Raw genomic sequence first — 26,591 nt, forward strand, 5'->3', positions numbered from 1 at the left:
ACTGAAGATGACGTTGACAGGTTTCTGTCAGACAGGTAAACTCACCTGAGCAGTGTAGACCCGCTGAGAGAAGACGGGTGGGTGATCGTTGATGTCTGAAACCATGATGGTGGCTGTTCCTGTCCCCGTCAGTCCCCCTCCATCTCTGGCCTCCACCACCACCAGATAGCGGTCCTCCACCTCCCGGTCCAAGTAACGCAGAACCGTGTAGATAGTTCCTGTGGTGGCGTTGATGGAGAAGAGGTTGAGGTTGATGTCGTTGCGAATGTTCTTGACAATGCTGTACGTCAGCGCAGTGTTTCTGTCCTCGTTGGGGTCGTCCAGATCCATGGCTCGCATCTCCATGACGGAGGTGTCGGCTGGCGAGTTTTCAGGCACTTGGCCAACAAAACATCCGTCCACTTCCAGAGCTGGACAAGGGAAGAAGGGCGCGTTGTCATTGACATCTCGTACTTCTAACAGCACGTCTGCGAATCCCGTGAGTCCGCCGCCCTCTTCATCCGTGGCCAGGACCAGGAACCTCCAGGCCAGACGCTCCTCGCGGTCCAGACGTCGTTGGGCATAGATTCTTCCGGTGTGTTCATCAATGGTGAACTCACCACCAGCTCCCTGACCATGGAACGAGTAACGAACGGCAGTTTGATCGGCCTCTTGATCAGGATCTGTAGCTGAAACCTGAGGAGTTATTACAGCAGTTCAGTCAAAGCAAAGCTAAACACTTATGATGTCAACGTCACATGATCACGTCTTTATCTCACTGTGAGACTGACTTTACAACAGGAAACTGAAGTTTGTAAAACACTCACTCTCCCGCACCAAACCTCATAGAGAAAACCAGTGATTTTAACATCACACGCACAGGAGTTGTTGATCCACTGCTGCCTCATAACTAAGTTCTAATGTCTAATTTTGTCACTGCGGCTTTTGAAATCCATCATTCAACATTAAGTGACACACAGTGACCACACGAGGCAGCAGAGGACCAGCAGCTCCTGTGTCCTGTGAGTGAGTGGTTTACAAACGTGTGTCTCACAGTGAGATAAAGACTTAAACTGTCATAGATTTTATGAACTGAGTCTTTTGTCTAAATCTGTTGGTCCTTGTGTCTCTGTTGGCTGTCATGTTTTGACTCTGACACAGAGGGCGCTCTAGGTTCTCAGTGAACACACAACTCATGTTACCCTTAAAAAGAATGGCGGTTGTTGTCTTGTTTTTTCTTATCAAAATAGTGAAAAGGCTTTTTGTTGTCTCTCTCCCTCTTGTCTCGCTCTCTCTCTCTTTGACTGTGTCGTCTCCTCTCTTCTCACCTGAGGGCTTTGTTTACCTTTGATGTTTCCTCCTCTTTCCTGATGCCGCGGCACCACCGAGGAGGTGAAGCCAAAATATATTACTAAAAATAAATTGGATTTTCAGCATGTGTTCAGTGTGTGTTCAGCGTGTGTTCAGCGTGTGTTCAGTGTGTGTTCAGTGAATGTTCAGTGTGTGTTTAGCGTGTGTTCAGTGTGTGTTCAGCGTGTGTTCAGTGAATGTTCAGTGTGTGTTCAGTGTGTGTTCAGCGTGTGTTCAGCGTGTGTTCAGCATGTGTTCAGTGTGTGTTCAGCGTGTGTTCAGTGAATGTTCAGTGTGTGTTCAGCGTGTGTTCAGCATGTGTTCACTCTCTGCTGAACTGTATGAACAGGTTCAGGGGGAGGGGCCAATAAAACCCTGTGGAAAAGCATTAGAGAGGAAGTGAGAGCACGGCAAATCGATTCCAGCAGGTGAGGAGAACCAGGTCTGGGTCTAGGACTTGGTGAGCGTCAGGATGGCGCTCCCCAGTGTGCGACGTCGCGGAGCTCTCCGAGTCCAGTCGTTTCTTTTCTTATTTATACTTGCCACTTTTTTATGCCGAGTTAAGGCACACACTGCAAAGAGTGTCTACAATCGGGCGATCTTACTACAGCTGAGAGACCGCAGCAATTTCGGACTTTTCGATCCGAACATGCTGGAGTCCTACCCGGAGCTAACATGCTCCGGACTGGAGCTACGGCGCTTGGTTAGCAACGGCAGGCTAACCCTCCCCATCATACTATTTGCTAACGCCCAGTCGCTGGCAAATAAAATGGACGAACTTCATGCCAGGATCTCCACAGAGAAGGTCATACAGGATTGCTCCATACTGTGTTTCTGCGAAACATGGCTGGGGGAGAAAACACCAGACGAGGCAGTAACACCAGACGGCTACACCGTCTTCAGAGAGGACCGCAGCGCCCGGTTCAGAGAGCGGCAAGATTCGCGGAGGAGGTACGGCTGCCCTCGTCAAACAATCCTGGTGTACTGACAGTAAGATCATCTCGAGATCCTGCTCTGAAAATGTGGAATATCTCACTTTGAGACTAAGACTAAGAGGAGGCTGCACTTAAGGAGCTACATGACATGATCAGTGGGCATGAAGACACATATCCTGATGCTGCTGTTATTATCTTGGGAGATTTCAACCACTGTAATCTCCGGAAAACTATGCCTAAACTGCATCAGTTTGTGAACTTTCCCACCAGGGAAAACAACATACTGGATCACTGCTACAGCAACATCAAAAATGCCTTTTCTGCTGAACCACAACCCCACTTTGGAAAGTCTGATCACCTGGCTATCCGGCTCAAACCGGTTTATAACAAAAGGCTCAAGTCAAGCCCAGTCACAGTCAGAACTATTAACACCTGGACTGATAGTGCACAAGCTAGCCTGCAGGGCTGCTTAGAGGCCACAGACTGGAGCATGTTCAAAGAGGCCACTGACGACATCCATGAATACACAATGACCGTTAGTGATTACATCAGCTGGTGCACGACCATCTGCGCACCCCCCAGGACTGTGCGTATGTTCCCCAACCAAAAACCCTGGTTTAATGGGGACGTACGGCGGAATATAAGGAAGAGGCGGGAGGCCTTCAAGTCAGGAGACCACGGGGAGTATAAGAGAGCCCGCTACGAGCTGCAGAAGTCCATCAGAGCAGCAAAGAGGGCTCACTCCCAAAAGCTTAAAGGCTACTACCACAACCACAACACACACAGCATGTGGCAGGGAATCCAGTCTGTCACTAACTACAAGAGGACCACAACAACCAAAGACCCCCGGGACGTCACGCTCCCAGACAGCCTGAACAACTTCTATGCGAGGTTCGACAGGCTGAACACAGACTCACCCTCAAAAACCCCCTGTGACCCCACGGACACTGCCTTCCAGGTGACACACACACAGGTCCTGAAGGCTCTGAAGAAGGTGAACCCCCACAAAGCTGTGGGACCCGACGGAGTGCCTCCCAGAGTACTGAAGGCTGTGGAGAACAACTGGCCGGTGTGTATACCGATATCTTCAACACATCACTATCTCAGGCTGTAGTCCCCCGTATCTTCAAAACCTCCACCATCATACCAGTCCCTAAAAGACCAGACACACCCACCCTAAATGACTTCAGGCCAGTGGCACTCACACCAGTCGCCATGAAGTGCCTGGAAAAATTAGTCCTCACCCACATCAACAACATGGTTCCAGACACTGTGGACCCCCTTTAGTTCGCCTACCGCCCCAACTGATCAGTGGACGACGCAGTAGCATTAGCTCTTCACCACACCCTGCAACACCTGGAGAGCAGCAGAACGTATGCCAGGATGCTCTTCCTGGACTACAGCTCTGCATTTAACACCATCCACCCAGGCAGACTGAGTGTAAAGCTGGCAGACCTTGGAGTCCCTACTCCCACCTGCAACTGGATCCTGGACTTTCTGACCGAAAGGCCCCAGGCGGTGAAGATGGGAGGACGGGTGTCTGCTGAAATCAGAGTCAGCACTGGATCACCACAGGGCTGCTGCCTCAGCCCCAAACTCTTCACCCTGTACACACATGTCTCCACCCAGGACAGCTCCATCATCATTAAATACGCTGATGACACCACCATCCTGGGGCTCATCAAGGGGGGAGACGAGTCAGGATAAATGGCCCTGGTCAACAACATCATTGTCTACGGAGAGGAGAACGACCTCCTCCTCAACACAGACAAGACCAGGGAATTAATCCTGGACTTCAGGAAGAAACCCCCCCCTCTACAGCCTCTATTCATTAGCGGGACTGAGGTGGAGAGGACAGACAGCTACAGGTTCCTGGGACTGCAGGTAACATCTGACCTGAGCTGGGCTTGTAACACCACAGCCACAGTGAAACAAGCCCAGCAAAGAATGTACTTCATCAGGCTGCTCAGGAAAGCTGGACTGAACCACCGCCCTCTCACCCTGGCCTACAGAGAACTGATAGAGAGCATCCTCACCGCAGGCATCACTGTCTGGTACGGGAACACCACACAGGCAGAGAGGAAGGCCCTGCAGAGAGTCATAAAGACTGCGGAGAGGATCATTATTTATTATTATTATTATTATTATTTCTTAATTTTTATTTTTCCACATCTTCTACATTTTTTTATTATTACTTTACACTCTGTATAGACTTTAATTTGAGGTCTACTTTTATACTTTTATATTTATATTTATACTTAAGTGTGTTTATGTTTCCTACAACTGACTCGTAGAACCCGCACAAGATTTCCAATGTGCCTGGACTGTCTGTTTAAGCACAAATGGCAAATAAAAACCTTGAACCTTGAACCTTGAACACACACACACACATTGATTTATTCTCACATCACTGTGAGTGTGCAGAGCCAGCTGTGACCAACAGCAGCATCAAATACGTCCACTTTCCACTTCCTGTGTGGAGGCTGAACCTCTGACACTCCTTCTACTGTATATCACATGATGTTCATATAATTAAAACTTTGAAATGATCTTATGTTGGTTTCATGTGGACCAGATGGATGTGCAGTACAGGTTGGTTTTTCCTCTGGCTCGCCTCAGCACAGTTGTTTCTTGTCTACATCAGAGATAGAACCTTTTTTTTACTTCCTGCTCTGACGAGGTTCAGCTGAGCCGATGCTAAAATGTGACGTCAACAGACTGCCGGCCTCTGATTGGTCAGAGAGCATCGTCACTGAAGAGTCATGAGCGTGACGTCAAAGCAACAAAGTCCAACTGTGGATCAAAGTTAAAAAGACTTAAAAATCCTGAAAACGTTAGGTGATTAACATAACCCCGGTTCTCTGAGTAATATGAGTGGGATGCACGCCCCTGCTGCAGCCCTCAGAAGCAACAATCTCATTATGCCAAACCTGATTGGCTGGTGAACGTGTCCGTCCGCCTCAGGTAGACCCACCTACCATAAATACCGTATGCGGACGGCACCGCGTCATTCAAGATAAGCGCCTCTTCTCACTCGCCCAAGCAAGAAGGGTTGTCTGGTTAGACATCTCACTCATATTACTCAGAGAACCGGGGTTATGCTAATAACCTACAGTTCTCTTTCATAATATTTTGTTCGATGTCTCACTATGGTGGTAGCTCCCAAAGGTTTTGTGCTGCGCAGGTGGAGAAGGAGCTTTATAAGCCTTTTTAGTCAGGGCTGACTGGAAATGGTCAGATTTGGACGGCAGGCTGGGGCTCCGGGAGGCCCACTGACAGTCGTGGGTGAAGGTGCGCTGCAACGAGTGGCTCCATCGGAGGCATACAGAGCAGACCCAGGCTTCACAACACGAGGGAGGAGGCTCCAGGACTTGGGCTCCTGCTGCTGTAAAGACAGGCTCTCCACGAGTGCGTGACCTCATCCAGCAGCTCTGGGAAGAAGGGAAGAAGTTGCTTCGTCGCACTCTTGGCCAAGGTCAATTTCTTCCCCTCGTAGCGGGATCTGGTGGTCTCAGCAACGACAACGGGCCAGGGGATAGCCAGCCGGGCAGCAGCGCGTTTACACACGTCGAGCATGTGTGTAAACATGCTCGAGCTGGGTAAGGGAGAAGCTGGCGTGCAACGGAGGCGACAGAGGCCGTGGGCTGTGAAGCTCAGGCCGGAGGGATGAATATGTCCTCCTTGTCTTCATCCTCTGATATGAGGATTTCCGAGGTGACATCATCCCCACAGTCCAAGTCTAGGACATCTTCCTCAAGTTGGGGAGCCACGGCCAGGTCAAGCTGGGAGCCCCAGCTGACGCTAGCCCCCGGTGCCGCCACATCCAAGGCTATTTAGCGCCCTGGGAAAGAAGCTAAATGAGTGAGAAGAGGTGTTTGAATGACGTGGTGCCGTCCGCATATGGTATTTATGGTAGGTGGGACTACCTGAGGCGGACGGACAGCCAATCAGGATTGGCATAATGAGATTGTTGCTTCTAAGGGCTGCAGCAGGGGCGTGCATCCCATAGTGAAACATTGAACGAAATATTATGAAAGAGAACATGCGTTCATCTGTTGAACAGAGGAGTCTGGTGGATTCAGAGACAGCACGTTCGTGACCACGTTCACTGGTATTTCAGTTCAGTGACTGAAAGACTGAACCATTCCGTCAACTCATCTCAACTAATCATTCATTTTCACCCAAAACAACTGCTTTACAAGTCACTAGTGTCGCAGAGAAAACACAGACATTGCTGTGATGAGCAACGTCTGTGTTTAAGTTTTGTACATTTTCTTGGACGTGTTCAGATTTTATAATGAGTGTGTATTGTGCCGTAAGAGTGGCACACTCTGCTGAGGTCCATGAGAATAATGACTAAACTCTTCTCCTGCAGTTTCCAACCTCCACACACAGTTTCTACACAAACATGTCGCTGTGGTTGTTGTCTAACCCTGTGTGTTGTTTTCATTTTCATATGACTTGCAGTTTTTCTTAAAATCACCTAAAAGCACAGGTTCAATCCACACAAACGTTCCTCCACTGGTCCTCCATGATTTTGTTATTTGTTTCTCTGGTTTTCAGTAAAACAGTATTTCTGATTCAGAGGAAGCTCAGGAACCACAGTTTGAGAACCATGGAATCTAAAGGAGTGACTGACCTGCAGGATGAAGACGGGCAGCTGTGTCAGCTCCTCGCTCACGGTGGCGTGGTACTCGGTCTGACTGAAGAGCGGCGCCTCGTCGTTGCGATTCACCACCTGAACCACCAGCAGCGTCTCGTTCTCCCACTTCCCGTCGGATGCAACGAGCCTCAGCTCGTAGCGCCGCTCCGCCTCGTAGTCGAGCGGCTGAGCCACGTACACGGTCCCCACCTCTGGCTCCACGTCGAAGCTGCCCGCGCTGTTCCCCGACGTGATCTGGTAACGCAGCTTGGCGTTAGCACCTGGACGTGACGGTGAGACGAGGACGGTCAGTGGGTTTGTCCCTCAGAGTGTTTACATTCAAAGTTGGACTTTAGGTGGCGCTGTATTTGTGTATGTGAGACAGTCTGACTGTGTTGACACGCAAGAGTAATCAGACTATCTGACTAAGACGAGCTGGAGTTTAGTCTGACTAACATTTACATGACTTTAAGAAAAGGGAATTTTTGTCTTATTCTAAAATCTGACTTTTAACATGAATGTAAACACACTGAGTGTGTGTGTGTGTGTGTGTCATAGAATGCTAGGTTGTTAGTCACATTAGTGCACATGCATTATTGTTCACTTTACTACCTACAGTATATTACTAACTATAGCATCTCATCCTGTGTGTCCTGGGGAGGTTTTGAGATGCTGACTCTGTCTTTCTCTAACACACACCCACACTCACACACACTCACTGTGTGTGTGTGTGTATTAAAGCAGCAGCTCTATAGATGACCCGCTCACAGCTTCGTACCTCTATCCTTCATTCCTTTAACATAGAGCGTGCAGGAGATTTCCACTGCTGCTCCCTGTTAGCATAACTAAACATTTAAATATTATCTGTCAGTAATCTCTAAAGACACAGTGAGGGTTTTTGATCAGGTGCGTAAGCGACATCTCATTCAAGAACAAAACCATAGCATCACACGTGTCGTTAGTTTTGTCACACTCATGTAACTTAATCCCTGTTACAGTCCCTTACCCTAACCTTAGCCTTAACCTTAACCACAATTCAAATCTTAGTCCTAAACTTCTGTCTCATGGGGACCAGGTTTTGGTCCCCATGAGAACTGCTGGTCCTGATAGAGAAGGTCCTAAAGAGGTAACACACACAGGAATACACACACAAACACACACACACACACACAGCAGTGTGGTGATGAAGGTCGTCGTGTTTTTGTCTCTTAAAGTCTTAAAGTCTCCATGGATGCAGAACTCACACTGACCTGCCTCTGGGCTGTGTGTGTGTGTGACAGTGTGTGTGTGTGTGTGTGTGTGTGTGTGTAAACAAAGGGTCAGCTGACACACAACATCTGTCAAACTGTGCCATAACTTATCACACACACACATACACACACGCACACACACACAGACACAAAAATTTGTTTTTTCAGAATAAGAGTCAACATCCATCACTTGAGCCTTCAGTGATGTTCATTTATCGCTGAGTCACAACAGTCTGATTCAGGCTGAAGAAGATTTACAAAAACACGAGAGAGAGACAGAGAGACAGACAGAGAGAGAGAGAGACAGAGAGAGAGAGAGAGAGAGAGAGAGAGAGACAGACAGAGAGACAGAGATTTTTGATTTTTAAGTCTCCTTTATTTGCTCAGAGCATGTTATCCTTTACATTTTTTACTTGCTCTGCAGTAATGCTTTTAAAACCAAGTAATACATTGTCTTTCCCGTCATGTTCCACAAACCATAATCAATAAAATCATTCACTTTCAAATAAAATCCAGAGTCACTTTCAAAAACAGGAGTAATTTTCATGTCGGGGAAGGAGTCTGTGGGATCAGGCTGAGCTGAGCCGTCACAATAGTTCGTTAAAAGAGTCAGTTCAGAATCAGTGAGCTGCTGTTTCCAGTCTTTTAGCAGAAGATCACTCACCCTGACTGACCTGGTCCCCAGACACTGGGCCAGAGCAGCAGCATTGTCCAGGCGAGGTCCACACACCTGAACTACACGGCCCAGGGTCAGGACCCTGGCATCGCGCAGTTTCCGGAGTAGGGACGGTCCTGCGACGCAGTGGAGCCGTGTCCCGTGAGTCACTGGTTCTTTTAGGAGCCAGAAAAGAGAGTCGCAGCGCCCTCTTTCCTTACAGAAGAGTCCCCACACAAAGTCCTCTATAAAAGGTGGGGAAATTATCCAAGTTAAGTCCACGTAAATCCATTAAAAACAGAGAGTCTGCCAGACCCGGTCCACCACACCGCTCCAGTATGGCGCGAGCCACCAGCCTCCAGACCAAGTCCGAGGGTCCAGTTAAAAAGCGCCGGATGTGTTGGAGTCTGAACGCTGCTCTCCTGCTGGCCAGATGTACAAGTCCGTGGCCCCCCTCCTCTTTGGGGAGAAAGAGGACGCTCTGGGGGACCCAGTGCAGACGGTCCCAGAAGAAGTCCACCATAGCGGCCTGCACCCTGGACAGCAGCCTCTCTGGCGGGTCCAGACACATCAGCCGGTGCCACAACATGGAGGACACAAGGTCGTTAATGATGAGGGAAGGAAGGACGGAAGGAAGATGAAGGACACCTTGGGTAAAATCCATCTCCACCTCTTAAGACGACCTTCAACATGTTCGATAAAAAGGTCCCAGTTGTGGGAGGTGGAGGCTGCATCTCCAAGATGGACACCAAGGTACCTTAGTCCTCCCCTTCTCCACACTAAGCCCCCGGGTAAAACCAGCTTCTTCCCTAGCCCCTCCCCCACTGCCACAGCTTCACTTTTCTCCCAGTTAATTCTGGAGGAGGAGAGTTTCCCGAAGTCAGCGGCAGTTTGGGTGAGACCATCTATGTCATCCTGAGTCCTCACAGCCAGAATGACGTCATCAGCGTATGCTGACAGTTTAAAACAGCCCTCACAGCCGGGAAAGGACAGACCAGACAGACGAGACCTCAGCTTGTGGAGAAAAGGCTCCAGGGCCAGAGAGTAGAGCATGCCCGACATTGAGCAGCCCTGTCTAACACCTCTCTGAACCTTAAAAGGAGCGCTTAATCGACCATTGACTTTCAGCACACTCTCAATGTCACTGTACAAGACCCTGATCTTAGCTATGAAACCTGAGCTGAAGCCAAAAGCCTGCAGCGTCTGCCACAGGTAATGGTGCTCAACTCTGTCAAAAGCTTTTTCTTGATCTAAAGAAATCAGACCAAACTCTGAGCCTAATGAACTAGAGAGGTCCAAAATGTCCCGAATCAGAGTAATGTTGTCAGATATCAACCTGCCAGGCACACAGTAGGTCTGGTCCACATGAATGACCTGGTCCATCACCTTCCTGAGTCTCATGGCCAGCACCTTAGAGAGCAGTTTATAGTCGGTACACAGCAGAGACACAGGACGCCAGTTCTTAAGTTCCTGAAGGTCTCCTTTCTTTGGGAGGAGGGTGAGGACAGCCCTCCTACAGCTCAGGGGCAGCCGTCCCTTGTTCTGACTGTCCTGCAGGACACACAGAAGATCGTCCCCATGACCGTCCAGAAGGCTCTATAGAACTCCGCAGGGAGACCGTCTATGCCGGGAGCTTTCCCACTCTGCAGAGTCTGTAGCGCCTCCTGTAGCTCCTGGGCGGAAAGTTGTGCCTCGAGAGCCGCTCTGTGGTCCTCGGTCACTTGCAGCAGCCCTTCAGGAATGACAGCGCCACCTCTGGTTCCTCCCGAAGCCCTGCTGTGTAAAGTTTGTGATAAAAACCCACAGCACACTGCCGAATGTCTGCGTCCTCCTGCAGTAGTAGTCCACTGTCAGACCTCAGTGAGTGCATTAGTCTCTTCTGTCCGCTCTTCCGCTCCAACCCAAAGAAAAAATGAGAAGGAGCATCCATCTCAGCGACGTTCTGGAAGCGTGACCGAACCAGAGCCCCATGGGCGTGAAAACCCAGCAGGTCGGACAGAGCTGAGCGTTTGACTTTGAGAACTTCAATATGTTCTCGATCTCCTGTGGAGTCCGCTTGGTTTTGCAGTTCCACCACTTCTCTCTCCAGATCTCTCATAGACCTGGTCATGTCTCTAGTGACACTGAGAGTGTACTGCAAGCAAAGCTGTTTGATCTGAACCTTCCCCACGTCCCACCACTGCTGCAGAGAACTGTACTCGGACTTAGTCCGTCTGAAATGAAACCAAAAATATCTGAGTGTCTCTTTAAAACCATTATCAGTCAGCAGTGTGGTGTTAAAGTGCCAGTACGCACTTCTACATTTCACATTCTTTATAAAAACCACACACTGCACCAGGGAGTGATCGGAGAACCCGACAGGGCTGATCGCACTGCTCTTAAAAACATTAAAATGATGCTCGTAACAATAAAACCTATCAAGTCTAGCTAAAGACAGTGTGTTGCCTCTAGAGTGAAGCCAGGTGTACTGACGCTGGCTCCTGTGGAAACATCTCCACACATCACACAACTCAGAGGTGGCGCTGGTCATGGCGACACACAGCAAGAGTGTGTGGGAGTGATTGTGGGAACTTACTGTTTTTTAACTGTGGTTTTACCTGTGTCATCATGGATTTAGTGAGTGTTTTTTTCCTGAACTTGGTCGCTCTTGGGAGTGCTATAAGCGTCCAACAGAGCAACCGACCTGACAGGCTCCGATACAGCCGTGACTTCCTTATTCACTGCAGCAACTCAGGGGCAGTGATTTCACCTGATGGCATCCCGCCGGAGATCCGGAGGAATTGGGCTGGAGGCTCCCGTTCGGACCGGCTGGCATCGGTGGCGGCGGGGCATGCGGCTTCTCGGAGACCCGGAGGCCCTCGGCGGTGGACTGCGGCTCGGGTGAGGAGGCGTGGCCGGAGAGGAGGTGTGCGTCAGCGGCTGCGGAGACTGGGACTCCGCCGCTTGCCGCTCCCTTCAATTATCCTCGGCAACGCGCAGTCTCTGAGAAATAAGGTGGACGAGCTTCAAGCGAATGTGAAGCATATCTCGGAGTACAGGGATGCCTGTGTGATCGCTTTAACCGAGACCTGGCTGAAGGATTATGATCCGACTCAAGATTTTGACATTGATGGTTTTGGTCAGCCTTACCGGCTTGATCGTGACGCACAAATCACCGGCAAATCATTGGGAGGGGGCGTGTGCTTGTACGTCAATCCTCGTTGGTGTAAGTCTGTCAAAATAAGAGAATCCATATGCAGTCCCCACATCGAACTCTTATCAGTCTCACTGCGCCCATTTTATCTGCCAAGGGAAATCCCACAGGTGTTCCTGACAGTGGTTTATATACATCCCAGAGCTGATACGGCAGAAGCAGCGTCCACTATTGCTAAACTTGTGCACCAATTGCAAAATAAATGCCCTGATGCCCCACATTTTATCCTTGGTGATTTTAACACTTGTAGTCTGAAACAGCATCTTGGTCATTTGCACCAGTATGTAAAATGTCCAACGTGACATGGTAAAATACTGGACTTGTGCTACGGCACTATAAAGGGAGCTTACAAATCCTTCCCACTGGCTCCACTTGGCTCTTCTGACCACAGCTGTGTCTTGCTTGCTCCGGTCTACCAGCCGGCCCTCAAGAAGGGGAAAGTTGAGCGCAAAGAGGTCGCTCTATGGACAGAGAGCGCTATTCGGGAACTGAATGGCTGTTTGCATAATACGAACTGGGATGTTTTTAAAGACTCATGTACTAATTTAGATGAATTGACTGACACTGTGGTAAATTATATTACCTTCTGCGAAGAGATGATAATCCCAAGAAAGACAATCACACTGTATCCTAATAATAAGCCCTGGGTCAGCAAATCCCTCAAGAATTCTATTAATAAGAAAAAAATAGCTTACTATCAAGGAGATATATCTGAACAAAAAGAAGCCCAAAAATTGGTGAAAAGGGAAATCAAATTGGCCAAAATGCAGTACAAGGACAAGGTTCAGGATCCAGGACAAGAAGAAAAGAGTATCTAACAGTGACAAATCTGACTCCACCCTGGCAGAAGAATTAAATCAGTTTTATTTGAGATTTGATTCAATTGACTTCTCTGGAGAATTGTCTAAATTCAGGGAAGTTCCAGTAAGCAGTGGGATTCAGATAGATGAAATCAGTGTGTGGAGCAATTTTGGAAAGACTAACCCAAGGAAAAGTTATGGGCCAGATGGAATAAGTGGCCGACTACTTAAATGCTGTGCCCCATTCTTAAGTGAAATCTTTACATACATTTTCCAGTGGTCCTTGTCATTAAATAAAGTTCCCACATTATGGAAAGAATCCACTATTGTTCCCGTGGCAAAGGTACCATCACCTAAGACATTAAATGATTATCGTCCTGTGGCCCTCACCTCAGTGGTGATGAAGAGTTTTGAGCGTATAGTAAAAAAGAGCTTGCTTGCTATGACGCAGACCGTGATTGATCCCCTTCAATTCGCCTACCAACCCAGGAAAGGGGTGGAGGATGCTGTGGCGACACTATTGAATTTAATTGTCAGGCACCTGGAAGGCAGGAAAACACACATACGTCTATGTTTTGCTGATTTTTTTTTTCTTGTCACCTCTGCTGTTTATGTTGTACACTAATGATTGTAAGAGCACGTTTGAGTCTAGGCACATAATTAAATTTGCTGATGACTCCGTGATTGTCAGCCTCCTGCAGGACCATGAGGCGGGCCACGGACCGGTTCTGGACCATTTTGTTAGATGGTGTGATGATTCTTATCTGCAACTTAATGTGTCAAAAACGAAAGACATGAAAATTGATTTCCGTAAGAATCCACCTGTCACAGCCCAAACCTTTGTTAAAGGCACAGCTGTGGACACAGTCAACCATTATAAGTATCTAGGCACCATCCTGGATGATAAACTGTCTTTTGAGAGCAACTCAGATGCCATCTGCAGGAAAGTAAATCAGAGGTTGTTTTATTTAAGGAAACTGAGGTCTTTTAACGTTGATAAGAAGTTTCTTAAATTGTTTTACTCATCTTTTATTGAGTCTATCTTAACTTTTGCAATGATTTGTTGGTTTGGGAACCTCAGCATATCAAATAAGAATAAGATGAAGAATGTGGTCAAACTCTGCCAAAAAACAATTGGCATTAACTTGAATGACCTTGATAATGTTTATCAGGTCAGAGCCATTCAGAGGGCAAGGGCCATTCTGGCAAACCCTCTTCACCCTCTTCATGCAGAGTTTCGACTCCTCCCATCTAAGAGGAGGTACACATTCCCTTGTCAGGCCAAATCAAACAGATATTTAAAATCCTTTGTCCCGTCTGCCGTTAGATTCCTTAATACGCTGTAGGCGAACCTGTTGGGAAGGATGTACAGTACTGTTATCTGTGATGACTATATGTATTTATATGTATTTATTGTGTATGTGTGTGCTATGTGAGCTCTACTGTGTTGAACTTTTGCTGTAAACCAAATTGCCCTTCGGGGACATTAAAGATTTTCAAATCAAATCAAAGGTTTCAATCATTTTGCTGATGGCGTTTTTTGAAGCAGTTTGAGGTTCCCCGTGGTTCCTGTCTAAGACAGGGTTCTCTGTGCAGTTCAAATCACCAGCTAAAAACAAAAACTCCTCACTGCAACACTTGTGAAGTGTTTGGTTCAATGTGTCTATAAAAACTAGTCTCTCCAGAGCAATAACTGGAGCATATACATTTATAAAAACCAGTTTCATCTTCTCAAACTGAGCAGTCACTTTTAAAAGTCGGCCTGGAACGACCAGCTGGAAAACCAGCTCCCCATTCCACTCCCTTCTCCAGTCACATCAATGTCAGAGGTGCTGTGTGTCTCCTGAATAAAAGTGACATTCAGTTGTTTAGTTTGGATCAAATTAAAAAGTGCAGCTCTCTTTGTGTCCTGACGAGCACCGTTAATGTTTAAAGAGCCCAGTTTGATGTCACACATGATTAAAAAAGAGCTGCAAACAAACAAAAACACACTCACCAAACTAAAGAAAGAGAAAATAAACACACTCATCCATCGTTTTCCTTCTCTAGCTGGAGTCGAACCTTTGTTAAAATTTTCTTCAGCCGAAAGATCTCTGTTTCAATAAAAGCAGGTTGACCAAGGTCTCCTTTGTTCCTCATCAGAGACCTCACTGACTGACTGAAGAGACGCAGATCAGGGAAGAACTCCTCAATGTTCACTCCCTTCTCTCCTTTTGTGTGACACGAGAGAAGGAGTAATCACTGTGTATCTCCCCGGCCTCCTCATCACCCTGTGTGCTCTGTGTGTCTCCCAGTGTGTCTTCCTGTGTGTCCTCTAATGTATCACCCAGTGTGTCCTCCAATGTGTCACCCAGTGTGTCTTCCTGTGTGTTGTCCTCTGACCCCTCAGAGGACACCTGTGAATTATCTTTTGACATGGTGGTTACTTTGGTTTCAGTGTTTTTCCGTTTGATTGAACATTTCATCATTTCACCCATTGAATCATCAATAATATCATCATTATGGTCCAGAGCAGCCTCTGCCACTCTGGTCACGGTCTGTCCTCTGACAGCAGAGGACTCAGTCTGGACACTCTGTCCATCAGGGCTTTCCCCTGTCTGTGTGTTTGCTGCATCACTCTGTACCTCCGTGTGTGTCTGTGGTGTGTGTGTGCGGTGTCTGTGTCTCAGTTGTGTGTGTCTCAGGTGTGTGTGTCTGTGTCTGTGGTGTGTGTGTGTGTTGCGCGGGGACCGTCGGCTCTGACCGTCGGCTCTGACCGTCGGCTCCGCTGCAGCGGCAGCGGCAGCAGCGTCAGGCCGGCGGTCACCTGCTCTTCTTGGGCATGAGTGGACCAAGTGCCCCTCTGCCCCGCAACCGAAACATTTGAGCGAGTCTGACGTGACGTGAACTGTGTAATCATAATCATCTACTCTGAACATCAGCGCCAGATTTAACTCGGATCTGTTGTCCTTGAGTATCATGAAAACCTGTCTCCTGAAAGACACGACGTGCTTCAGGAGAGCAGATTTACAGCCCAGCGGAATCATCTTTATCACGGACACGAGTTTCCTGTGCCGCGACAGTTCCTTCATCAGAGACTCGTTACTCAAAAACGGCGGTGCGTTTCAAATAATAATCTTTTTAGCAGGTGTTACCAGAGGCAACACCTGCACCAGAGATCCTTCCACCACCACACTGCTCTCAACCAGTTCATTCACTTTGTCAGTGCTGTCCCAAAAAATGACGACAGCACTGTTCATCCTTGAGGCGGACTTTAACTCTGCTGTAGCCCACGACTGCGCCCACAGCCAGGCCACACGCCTCCACTGACACGCTGACATCCGGACACAGTCTAACGGCATGTCGGCGAGTCAGCTTCTCCAGCCCGGAGACCACAGGTGCTGCCATTTACCTGCAGGACTGCTGCAGCGCCGGCGGCAGCTACCGTCAAACACAAATAACTCTAAAACTATAAACTATAGACAACTCAAAATCAGTGATCACAAAAGAAAAATTAAATGTCAACAAAAAACCACCAAGCAGCAAAAAGAAGAGGATAGAAAAAGTCAGAAAAGTTAGAAAATCACTCACCCTGACCACGCTCTCAGCCACGCCCACTCCCAACATTCACTCAGAGAGAGAGAGAGAGAGAGAGAGAGAGAGACATTAAGAGTGAATGATGCTTTGACAATGTAAGATGTACGTTACCATGCCAATAAAGACCTTTAAGAATTTGAATTGAATTGAGACAGAGAGTGAAGTGAAAACTGTAGTGTAAAGCAGTTATATAAATACAGACCATAATACCAACTCTTCTTCCTCTGATTGTATTTGGTAGTAACGAGGAACAAAGAGAGTTAAAGAAAATAAATAAATACATGTAAATAATATATGTAATAATAAAAATAACAAAATCACCTTCATCGTGGTCGTTGGCGGTGACGGTGATGAGGATGAAGCCGACCTCCTCGTTCTCCTCCACGCTCACCTCGTACACGGGACGAGCGAACGCCGGCGCATTGTCATTAACGTCCGTGACCAAGATCCTGACGTACGACGTGTCTGAGGAGGAGAGTACGACAAACACACTGAACTACTGTGTGTGTCTGAGGAGGAGAGGACGACAAACACACTGAACTACTGTGTGTGTCTGAGGAGGAGAGGACGACAAACACACTGAACTACTGTGTGTGTCTGAGGAGGAGAGGACGACAAACACACTGAACTACTGTGTGTGTCTGAGGAGGAGAGGACGACAAACACACTGAACTACTGTGTGTGTGTCTGAGGAGGAGAGGACAACAAACACAATGAACTACTGTGTGTGTGTGTCTGAGGAGGAGAGGACGACAAACGCACTGAACTACTGTGTGTGTGTGTGTGTCTGAGGAGGAGAGGACGACAAACGCACTGAACTACTGTGTGTGTGTGTGTGTCTGAGGAGGAGAGGACGACAAACGCACTGAACTACTGTGTGTGTGTGTGTGTGTGTCTGAGGAGGAGAGGACGACAAACGCACTGAACTAGGAAAGGAAAGCAACTTTATTGTCATCATACTGGTATTGTACAACGAGATGTCGGGGTCAGATGGAGGGTTAATCAGAGAGCCGCTGCGACTGAGCGCGCCGCCACAAGGGACCAACCTGACCGAATGAATGTAACTAACATTCTAACATGTTTTTTTTGATGGTGGGAGGAAACTGGAGAGCCCAGGGGAAACCCACGCAGACATGGGGAGAACATGCAAACTCCACACAGAAAGGTCCCAGACCAGGAATTGAACCCAGCACCTTCTTGCTGTGAGGCAACAGTGCTAACCACCACTACTAACCACTGTGCCACCATGCCGCCCCGGCAACTACTGTGTGTGTGTGTGTGTGTGTCTGAGGAGGAGAGGACGACAAACACACTGAACTACTGTGTGTGTGTGTGTCTGAGGAGAGAGGACGACAAACACACTGAACTACTGTGTGTGTCTGAGGAGGAGAGGACGACAAACACACTGAACTACTGTGTTTGTGTGTGTGTGTGTGTCTGAGGAGGAGAGGACGACAAACACACTGAACTACTGTGTGTGTGTGTGTCTGAGGAGGAGAGGACGACAAACACACTGAACTACTGTGTGTGTGTGTGTGTGTGTGTCTGAGGAGGAGAGGACAACAAACACACTGAACTTCTGTGTGTGTCTGAGGAGGAGAGGACGACAAACACACTGAACTACTGTGTGTCTGTGTGTGTGTGTGTCTGAGGAGGAGAGGACGACAAATGCACTGAACTACTGTGTGTGTGTGTGTGTGTGTCTGAGGAGGAGAGGGAGACAAACACACTGAACTACTGTGTGTGTGTGTGTCTGAGGAGGAGAGGACGACAAATGCACTGAACTACTGTGTGTGTGTGTGTGTGTCTGAGGAGGAGAGGACGACAAACACACTGAACTACTGTGTTTGTGTGTGTGTGTGTGTGTGTGTGTCTGAGGAGGAGAGGACGACAAACACGCTGAACTACTGTGTTTGTGTGTGTGTGTGTGTGTGTGTGTCTGAGGAGGAGAGGACGACAAACACGCTGAACTACTGTGTGTGTGTGTCTGAGGAGGAGAGGACGACAAACACACTGAACTACTGTGTGTGTCTGAGGAGGAGAAGACGACAAACACACTGAACTACTGTGTGTGTCTGAGGAGGAGAGGACGACAAACACACTGAACTACTGTGTGTGTCTGAGGAGGAGAGGACGACAAACACACTGAACTTCTGTGTGTGTCTGAGGAGGAGAGGACGACAAACACACTGAACTACTGTGTGTCTGTGTGTGTGTGTGTCTGAGGAGGAGAGGACGACAAATGCACTGAACTACTGTGTGTGTGTGTGTGTGTGTCTGAGGAGGAGAGGACAACAAACACACTGAACTTCTGTGTGTGTCTGAGGAGGAGAGGACGACAAACACACTGAACTACTGTGTGTCTGTGTGTGTGTGTGTCTGAGGAGGAGAGGACGACAAATGCACTGAACTACTGTGTGTGTGTGTGTGTGTGTCTGAGGAGGAGAGGGAGACAAACACACTGAACTACTGTGTGTGTGTGTGTCTGAGGAGGAGAGGACGACAAATGCACTGAACTACTGTGTGTGTGTGTGTGTGTCTGAGGAGGAGAGGACGACAAACACACTGAACTACTGTGTTTGTGTGTGTGTGTGTGTGTGTGTGTCTGAGGAGGAGAGGACGACAAACACGCTGAACTACTGTGTTTGTGTGTGTGTGTGTGTGTGTGTCTGAGGAGGAGAGGACGACAAACACGCTGAACTACTGTGTGTGTGTGTCTAAGGAGGAGAGGACGACAAACACACTGAACTACTGTGTGTGTCTGAGGAGGAGAAGACGACAAACACACTGAACTACTGTTTGTGTCTGAGGAGGAGAGGACGACAAACACAGTGAACTACTGTGTGTGTCTGAGGAGGAGAGGACGACAAACACACTGAACTTCTGTGTGTGTGTGTGTGTCGTGTCTCTATGTGTGTGTGTGTGTGTGTGTGTGTGTGTGTGTGTGTTTGTGTTGGGTGTGTGTGTGCGTGTTTGTTGTGTGTGTGTTGTTACCAGTGTTGGGTTGACCTTGTTGACCTGGTCTTGCTGACTCTGACCCGTCCTGTGACTGAACCTCGATCAGATACGAGGATTTCTGCTCGCGGTCGAAGGAGGTGTGAGTGACGATGACTCCGCTGAGAGAGTCGATGCCAAAGAGCTCGGAGTCTCCGCTCTCGTCCTTCAGGATGGAGTAGAGGATCTGAGGAGGAACGTGAGGACATGAAGAAGCTGACGGAGGAGAAGAAGAAGAAGAAGAAGAGGAGGAGGTGTAGATGTTCCTCACCCTCCCGTGAAGACCAGAGTCCAGGTCTATGGCCGAAACCTGAGCCACCGACGTGCCGATCTCTGCGCCCTCGGGAACCGTGGCCTCGTAGGTGGACGACAGGAAGAAAGGTACGTTGTCGTTCACGTCTGAAGAAACATCAAAGAAAACGAGAGTAGTGATTTCTTGTTGCAGGAAATCACGAAATGTGATCAAAGAAATAAACAGGACACAAAGAAAAGGTAGTGGGTTTACACCAGAGTTTACACCAGGGTTTACACCAGGGTTTACACCAGGGTTTACACCAGGGTTTACACCAAAGTTTATACCAGAGTTTACGCCAGAGTTTACACCAGGGTTTACACCAGGGTTTACGCCAGAGTTTACGCCAGAGTTTACGCCAGAGTTTACGCCAGGGTTTACGCCAGAGTTTACGCCAGAGTTTACGTCAGGGTTTACATCAGGGTTTACGCCAGAGTTTCCATCAGGGTTTTCGCCAGAGTTTACGCCAGGGTTTACGCCAGGGTTTACGCCAGAGTTTACGCCAGAGTTTACGCCAGGGTTTACGCCAGAGTTTACATCAGGGTTTACGTCAGGGTTTACGCCAGAGTTTACGCCAGGGTTTACGCCAGAGTTTACGCCAGGGTTTACGCCAGGGTTTACGCCAGAGTTTACGCCAGAGTTTACGCCAGAGTTTACGCCAGAGTTTACACCAGGGTTTACACCAGGGTTCACGGCAGAGTTCACGTCAGAGTTTACGCCAGGGTTTACACCAGAGTTTATGTCAGAGTTTACATCAGGGTTTACGTCAGGGTTTACGCCAGAGTTTACACCAGAGTTTACGTCAGGGTTTACATCAGGGTTTACGCCAGAGTTTACGCCAGGGTTTACGCCAGAGTTTACGCCAGAGTTTATGTCAGGGTTTACATCAGGGTTTACGCCAGAGTTTCCATCAGGGTTTTCACCAGAGTTTACGCCAGGGTTTACGCCAGGGTTTACGCCAGAGTTTACGCCAGAGTTTACGCCAGAGTTTACGCCAGGGTTTACGCCAGAGTTTACATCAGGGTTTACGTCAGGGTTTACGCCAGAGTTTACGCCAGGGTTTACGCCAGAGTTTACGCCAGAGTTTACGCCAGAGTTTACGCCAGAGTTTACACCAGGGTTTACACCAGGGTTCACGGCAGAGTTCACGTCAGAGTTTACGCCAGGGTTTACACCAGAGTTTATGTCAGAGTTTACATCAGGGTTTACGTCAGGGTTTACGCCAGAGTTTACACCAGAGTTTACGTCAGGGTTTACATCAGGGTTTACGCCAGAGTTTACGCAAGGGTTTACGCCAGAGTTTACACCAGGGTTTACACCAGGGTTCACGGCAGAGTTCACGCCAGGGTTCACGCCAGAGTTCACGCCAGAGTTCACGCCAGAGTTTACGCCAGAGTTCACGCCAGAGTTTACGAAAGAGTTTACGCCAGAGTTTACGCCAGGGTTTACGCCAGGGTTTACACCAGAGTTTACACCAGGGTTTACACCAGAGTTTAGGCCAGAGTTTACGCCAGAGTTTACACCAGGGTTTACGCCCGGGTTTATGCCAGAGTTTACGCCAGGGTTTACGCCAGAGTTTACACCAGGGTTTACACCAGGGTTCACGGCAGAGTTCACGCCAGAGTTTACGAAAGAGTTTACGCCAGGGTTTACACCAGAGTTTACACCAGGGTTTACACCAGAGTTTACGGCAGGGTTTACGCCAGAGTTTACATCAGGGTTTACGTCAGGGTTTACGCCAGAGTTTACACCAGAGTTTACACCAGAGTTTACGTTAGGGTTTACGTAAGGGTTTACATCAGGGTTTACACCAGAGTTTACGCCAGGGTTTACACCAGGGTTTACACCAGGGTTTACGCCAGAGTTTACGCCAGGGTTTACGCCAGAGTTTACGTCAGAGTTTCCGTCAGAGTTTACATCAGGGTTTACGTCAGGGTTTAAGCCAGAGTTTACACCAGAGTTTACGTCAGGGTTTACATCAGGGTTAAGCCAGAGTTTACGCCAGGGTTTACGCCAGGGTTTACACCAGAGTTTACGTCAGAGTTTACGTCAGGGTTTACGTCAGGGTTTACGCCAGAGTTTACACCAGAGTTTACACCAGAGTTTACATCAGGGTTTACATTGGACATTTTTATGAAAATAAAATATTTTTTTAATAAACTGGGCAAAATGTTGTTTACAATCAGTGATATTTCAGTTTAGGTAAGTAAGTGCAGTCATGTGACTTCTCACCCGTCACATTGATGTAGACACTGGTGAACGAGGCCAGAGGAACCGCAGCCATGTTCTGCACTCTCACTCTCAGCGTGAAGAACCCGATCGTCTCAAAGTCCAGGTTCTCGGCCACCAGGATGGAGGCGGAGCCGTTGGCTCGGTTGGGTTTGATGTAGAACCGCACCGGCATGTTGGTCTCCGGGACCTGACCCTCCTCCAGGTTATAAGTCACACGAGGGTCACCGAGCGGCGACGTGGCCTTGACGGTCTGAAGGAGGAAGTGATGATGGAAGTGGAAGTTTGTAAACCACTCACTCTCCCAAACCAAACCTCATCGAGAAAATCAGTGAATTTAACATCACACACACAGGAGTTGTTGATCCACTGCTGCCTCCATCACTAAGTTCCAATGTCTTATTTTGTCAATTCGGCATTAAAAATTGTTCGCTCACATTTACCTCAGTGTCACAAAGTGACCACACGAGGCAGCATTAGACCAGCAGCTCCTGTGTCCCCGCAGCTAAAATCACTGATTTTCTCTATGAGGTTTGGTGTGGGACAGAGAGTGGTTTACAAAGTCAGTCTAACAGTGAGATCAGAGACTTAAAGTGACGTAGATTTCATGACAAGAGTTTTTTGTTAAGTGACTAAAATCTGTTTTTTACTTGTGTCCCTGCTGGCAGCCATTTTGTTTTTGCAGCTCAGACACAAAATGACCGACTTGTGTTTGAAACTGAACTCACTTATTTTGTCACTTCAGTGTTTGACAGTCTTCAGTCAGATTTACACGACGTCACTCACCACAATCTTAGCGTCTCGGACGGTGTTTTCGGGGACAGTGACCCAATACTCAAGCTCCTCCCACTGTGGCGGCTGGTTGTGAACATTGGTGATGATGACGGTCAGATCCACGGAGCTGCTGCGGTTTCCTCCATCTGACGCCACAATCTGCTGACTGATCCTGGACGTCTGCAGGGACACCACAGACAGAGGACACCACAGACACCACAGACAGTGGACACCACAGACAGAGGACACCACAGACACCACAGACAGAGGACACCACAGACAGTGGACACCACAGACACCACAGACAGTGGACACCACAGACAGTGGACACCACAGACAGAGGACACCACAGACAGTGGACACCACAGACACCACAGACAGTGGACACCACAGACAGTGGACACCACAGACAGTGGACACCACAGACAGTGGACACCACAGACAGAGGACACCACAGACAGTGGACACCACAGACACCACAGACAAAGAATGTTATATACATGTTATAAAATAAATAAGATTTGGGAAAATAATTTTGTAAAATAAAGACATTTTTGTCGAGAAATTACATTTTAGTAAAGTTTGTGTTTGGTGTGTATGTGTGTGTGTGTGTGTGCGTGACCTGTGATATGTTTGTGTGTGCGTGTGTGACCTGTGTGTGTGTGTGTGACCTGTGTGTGTGGGTGACCTGTGATATATATGTGTGTGACCTGTAATGTGTGTGGGTGTTGTATGTGTGCGTGTGTGTATGTGTGTGCGTGTGTGTGTGTGTGTGTATGTGTGCGTGTGTGTATGTGTGTGCGTGTGTGACCTGTGATATGTGTGTATGTGTGCGTGTGTGTATGTGTGCGTGTGACCTGTGATGTGTGTGACCTGTGATATGTGTGTGTGTGTGTGTGACCTGTGATATGTGTGTGTGTGTGTGTGTGTGTGAGACCTGTGATGTGTGTGTGTGTGAGACCTGTGATGTGTGTGTGTGTGAGACCTGTGATGTGTATGTGTGTGTGAGACTGTGGTGTGTGTGTGTGTGACCTGTGATATGTGTGTGTGTGTGTGTGTGTGTGACCTGTGATATGTGTGTGTGTGTGACCTGTGATACGTGTGTGTGTGTGTGAGACCTGTGATGTGTATGTGTGTGTGTGTGTGTGTGTGAGACCTGTGATGTGTATGTGTGTGTGTGTGTGAGACCTGTGATGTGTATGTGTGTATGTGTGTGTGTGTGTGTGTGTGTGTGTGTGTGTGTGAGACCTGTGATGTGTATGTGTGTATGTGTGTGTGTGTGTGTGTGTGTGTGTGTGTGCGTGACCTGTGATATGGCTTGGTTAACATAGATCCAGCCTGTGCTCGGGTTGATGTGCAGATACTCTGGGCTCTGATTGGTCAGTGAGTATGTGATGACCGCGTTACTTCCCTGGTCGTCATCGTGAGCGGCCGCTCGAAGGAAACTAGTTCCTACAGGAGTGTCCTCACGCAGGAAGTCTGAGACAACGAGACACAAGAGACACACACACCATCATAATACTACTACTACCACCACTTTATTAACTGGATATGTGCCCCAAATGTTTAAAATAGCAGTTGTTAAACCCCTTCTCAAAAAAGCGACCCTTGACCCAGATATTTTGCTAATCTATGATGTGAATATTTGCGCATTAATGGCCTGTTTGAAGATTTTCAGTCAGGTTTTAGATTAAACCATAGCACAGAAACAGCACTAGTTAAAGTTAGTAACGATCTTCTCTTGGCTTCAGATAATGATCTAGTTTCTTTACTTGTCCTGTTAGATCTTAGTGCTGCATTTGACACCATTGATCATAATATTCTACTGCAGAGATTGGAGCAGACTCTTGGTATCACAGGTGCTGCCCTCTGCTGGTTTAAATCATACTTATATGATAGATTCCAGTTTGTTCATGTTAATGATAAAGCCTCACTACAAACAACAGTTAATTGTGGAGTTCCACAAGGCTCAGTGCTTGGGCCTATACTTTTGACCTTATATATGCTTCCTCTAGGGAACATTATTAGGAAGCACAACATACACTTTCATTGTTATGCAGATGACACACAGCTATATTTATCAATGAGGCCGGATGAAATAAATCAGGTTGTTTAACTCCAGGAATGTCTCAGAGACATTAAGTCCTGGATGACCTGTAACTTTCTACTTTTAAACTTTTATACTCGGCCCTAAACACCTCAGAGAAAAACTTTCTGATCACATTGTCACTTTAGATGACATCACCATGGCTTCCAGTTCCACTGTGAGGAACCTTGGAGTTACTTTTGACCAGGAAATGTCATTTGATTCACACATAAAACTCATTTCCAGAACAGCCTTCTTCCACCTGTGGAACATTATGAAAATTAGAAACATTCTGTCTTTACAGGATGCTGAAAAACTAGTTCATGCTTTTGTTACATCTAGATTAGATTACTGTAACTCCTTATTATCAGGATGTTCCAACAAGTCTGTTAGAACCCTTCAGTTCATTCAAAATGCTGCAGCACGAGTTCTGACAGGAACTAGAAAGAGAGACCATATAACTCCAGTGTTAGCTTCTCTACACTGGCTCCACCCACAGTTTAGAACTCAATTTAAAATCCTCCTCCTCACGTACAAAGCACTTAATGGTCAGGCCCCTTCATACCTGAAAGACCTAGTCTTACCTTATCACCCTAACAGACCACTTAGGTCACAAAATGCTGGGTGATTTTCCTGTGGTGCACGCACATTCACTCTCTCACACTCAGGGTATGAATATGACTTTTTATATGTCATTAACCTTGTCTCTTTCCCTCCCTAGTTTGTGTCTTTCCTTCCTTCCCCCTCTCTCTCTCTGTATTCTCATCTTGCAGGTTGCAGGATCCAGATCCAGTTTTCGAGGCTATCCATATCATACATATCATCACCATTATTATTGTGCTATAATTAAAAGTCGATATCATTTACTGTATAAACTTGTAACTTGATACAGTTGTTGTGTATCTGCTCCTGGTCTCTCTCTCTCTTCTGTCTCTGCCTCATCTCCCTCTTGTCCTTTCTCTCCCCCCCTTTCTGTCCCCCACCTCTCCTCTGTCCCCCATTTTCCTTTCACCCCAACCGGTCGAGGCAGATGCTGCACATCTCTGAGCCTGGTTCTGTCAGAGATTTCTTCTTCTGTTAAGAGGGAGTTTTTTCTCTCCACTGATGCCTAGTGTTTGCTCATTGTGTGAACTGTTGTGTTTCTCTGCTCTCCTTGATGTTGTCTATGTACAGACCTGAGATCATGTATGTTATGATTTGGTGCTATACAAATAACATTGAATTGAATTGAATTGAACCACTTGTACTCACACTGGTTGTAGTAGTAGTTGTAGTATTTTTTGCACTACTTGTACTCACACTGGTTGTAGTAGAAGTAGTAGTATTTTTCGCAGTACTTGTACTCACACTGGTTGTAGTAGTAGTAGTATTATTTTTCGGAGTTCTTGTACTCACACTGGTTGTTGTAATAGTAGTATTTTTCGCAGTACTTGTACTCACACTGGCTGTAGTAGTATTTTTTGGAGTACTTGTTCTCACACTGGTTGTTGTACTAGTAGTATTTTCCGCAGTACATGTACTTGCACTGGTTGTAGTAGTAGTAGTAGTATTTTACAGAGTACTTGTACTCACACTGGTTGTTGTAATAGTAGTAATTTTCGCAGTACTTGTACTCACACTGGTAGCGACTGTTCTCAAACTTGGGCTCGTTGTCGTTGACGTCGGCGATCGCCACGGTGACCTGACAGATTCCGATCAGTGGCTCGTCGGCCTGATCCGTTGCCGTCACTGACAGAGTGAACTCCCGCTGACGCTCCCGGTCAAAGCTGACCGCCGTGGTGATCACGCCTAACAAACACAGGTTACCATGGCAACTGTCAGCCCACAGCGAGCATC

The 26,591-nt window shown here is 47.6% G+C and overlaps 1 protein-coding gene across 1 annotated transcript in view; it reads right to left on the reverse strand.

Moving 5' to 3' along the window:
- si:dkey-22o22.2 (neural-cadherin) overlaps positions 1–26,591 on the reverse strand; it is an 83,189-nt gene that overhangs the window by 17,984 nt on the left and 38,614 nt on the right. Inside the window, exons 10-18 of the mRNA XM_058648281.1 lie at positions 26,373–26,543; positions 23,976–24,148; positions 22,682–22,849; positions 21,899–22,148; positions 19,646–19,773; positions 19,375–19,561; positions 16,702–16,845; positions 6,904–7,187; positions 46–675 (exon numbers count right to left, since the gene is read on the reverse strand). Of these exons, the coding sequence (XP_058504264.1) occupies positions 46–675; positions 6,904–7,187; positions 16,702–16,845; positions 19,375–19,561; positions 19,646–19,773; positions 21,899–22,148; positions 22,682–22,849; positions 23,976–24,148; positions 26,373–26,543 (2,135 nt within the window). The remainder of the gene's footprint in view (positions 1–45; positions 676–6,903; positions 7,188–16,701; positions 16,846–19,374; positions 19,562–19,645; positions 19,774–21,898; positions 22,149–22,681; positions 22,850–23,975; positions 24,149–26,372; positions 26,544–26,591) is intronic.

This window comes from Solea solea, chromosome 13 (genome assembly GCF_958295425.1).
Source record: "Solea solea chromosome 13, fSolSol10.1, whole genome shotgun sequence".
In the NCBI taxonomy this organism is placed as follows: domain Eukaryota; kingdom Metazoa; phylum Chordata; class Actinopteri; order Pleuronectiformes; family Soleidae; genus Solea; species Solea solea.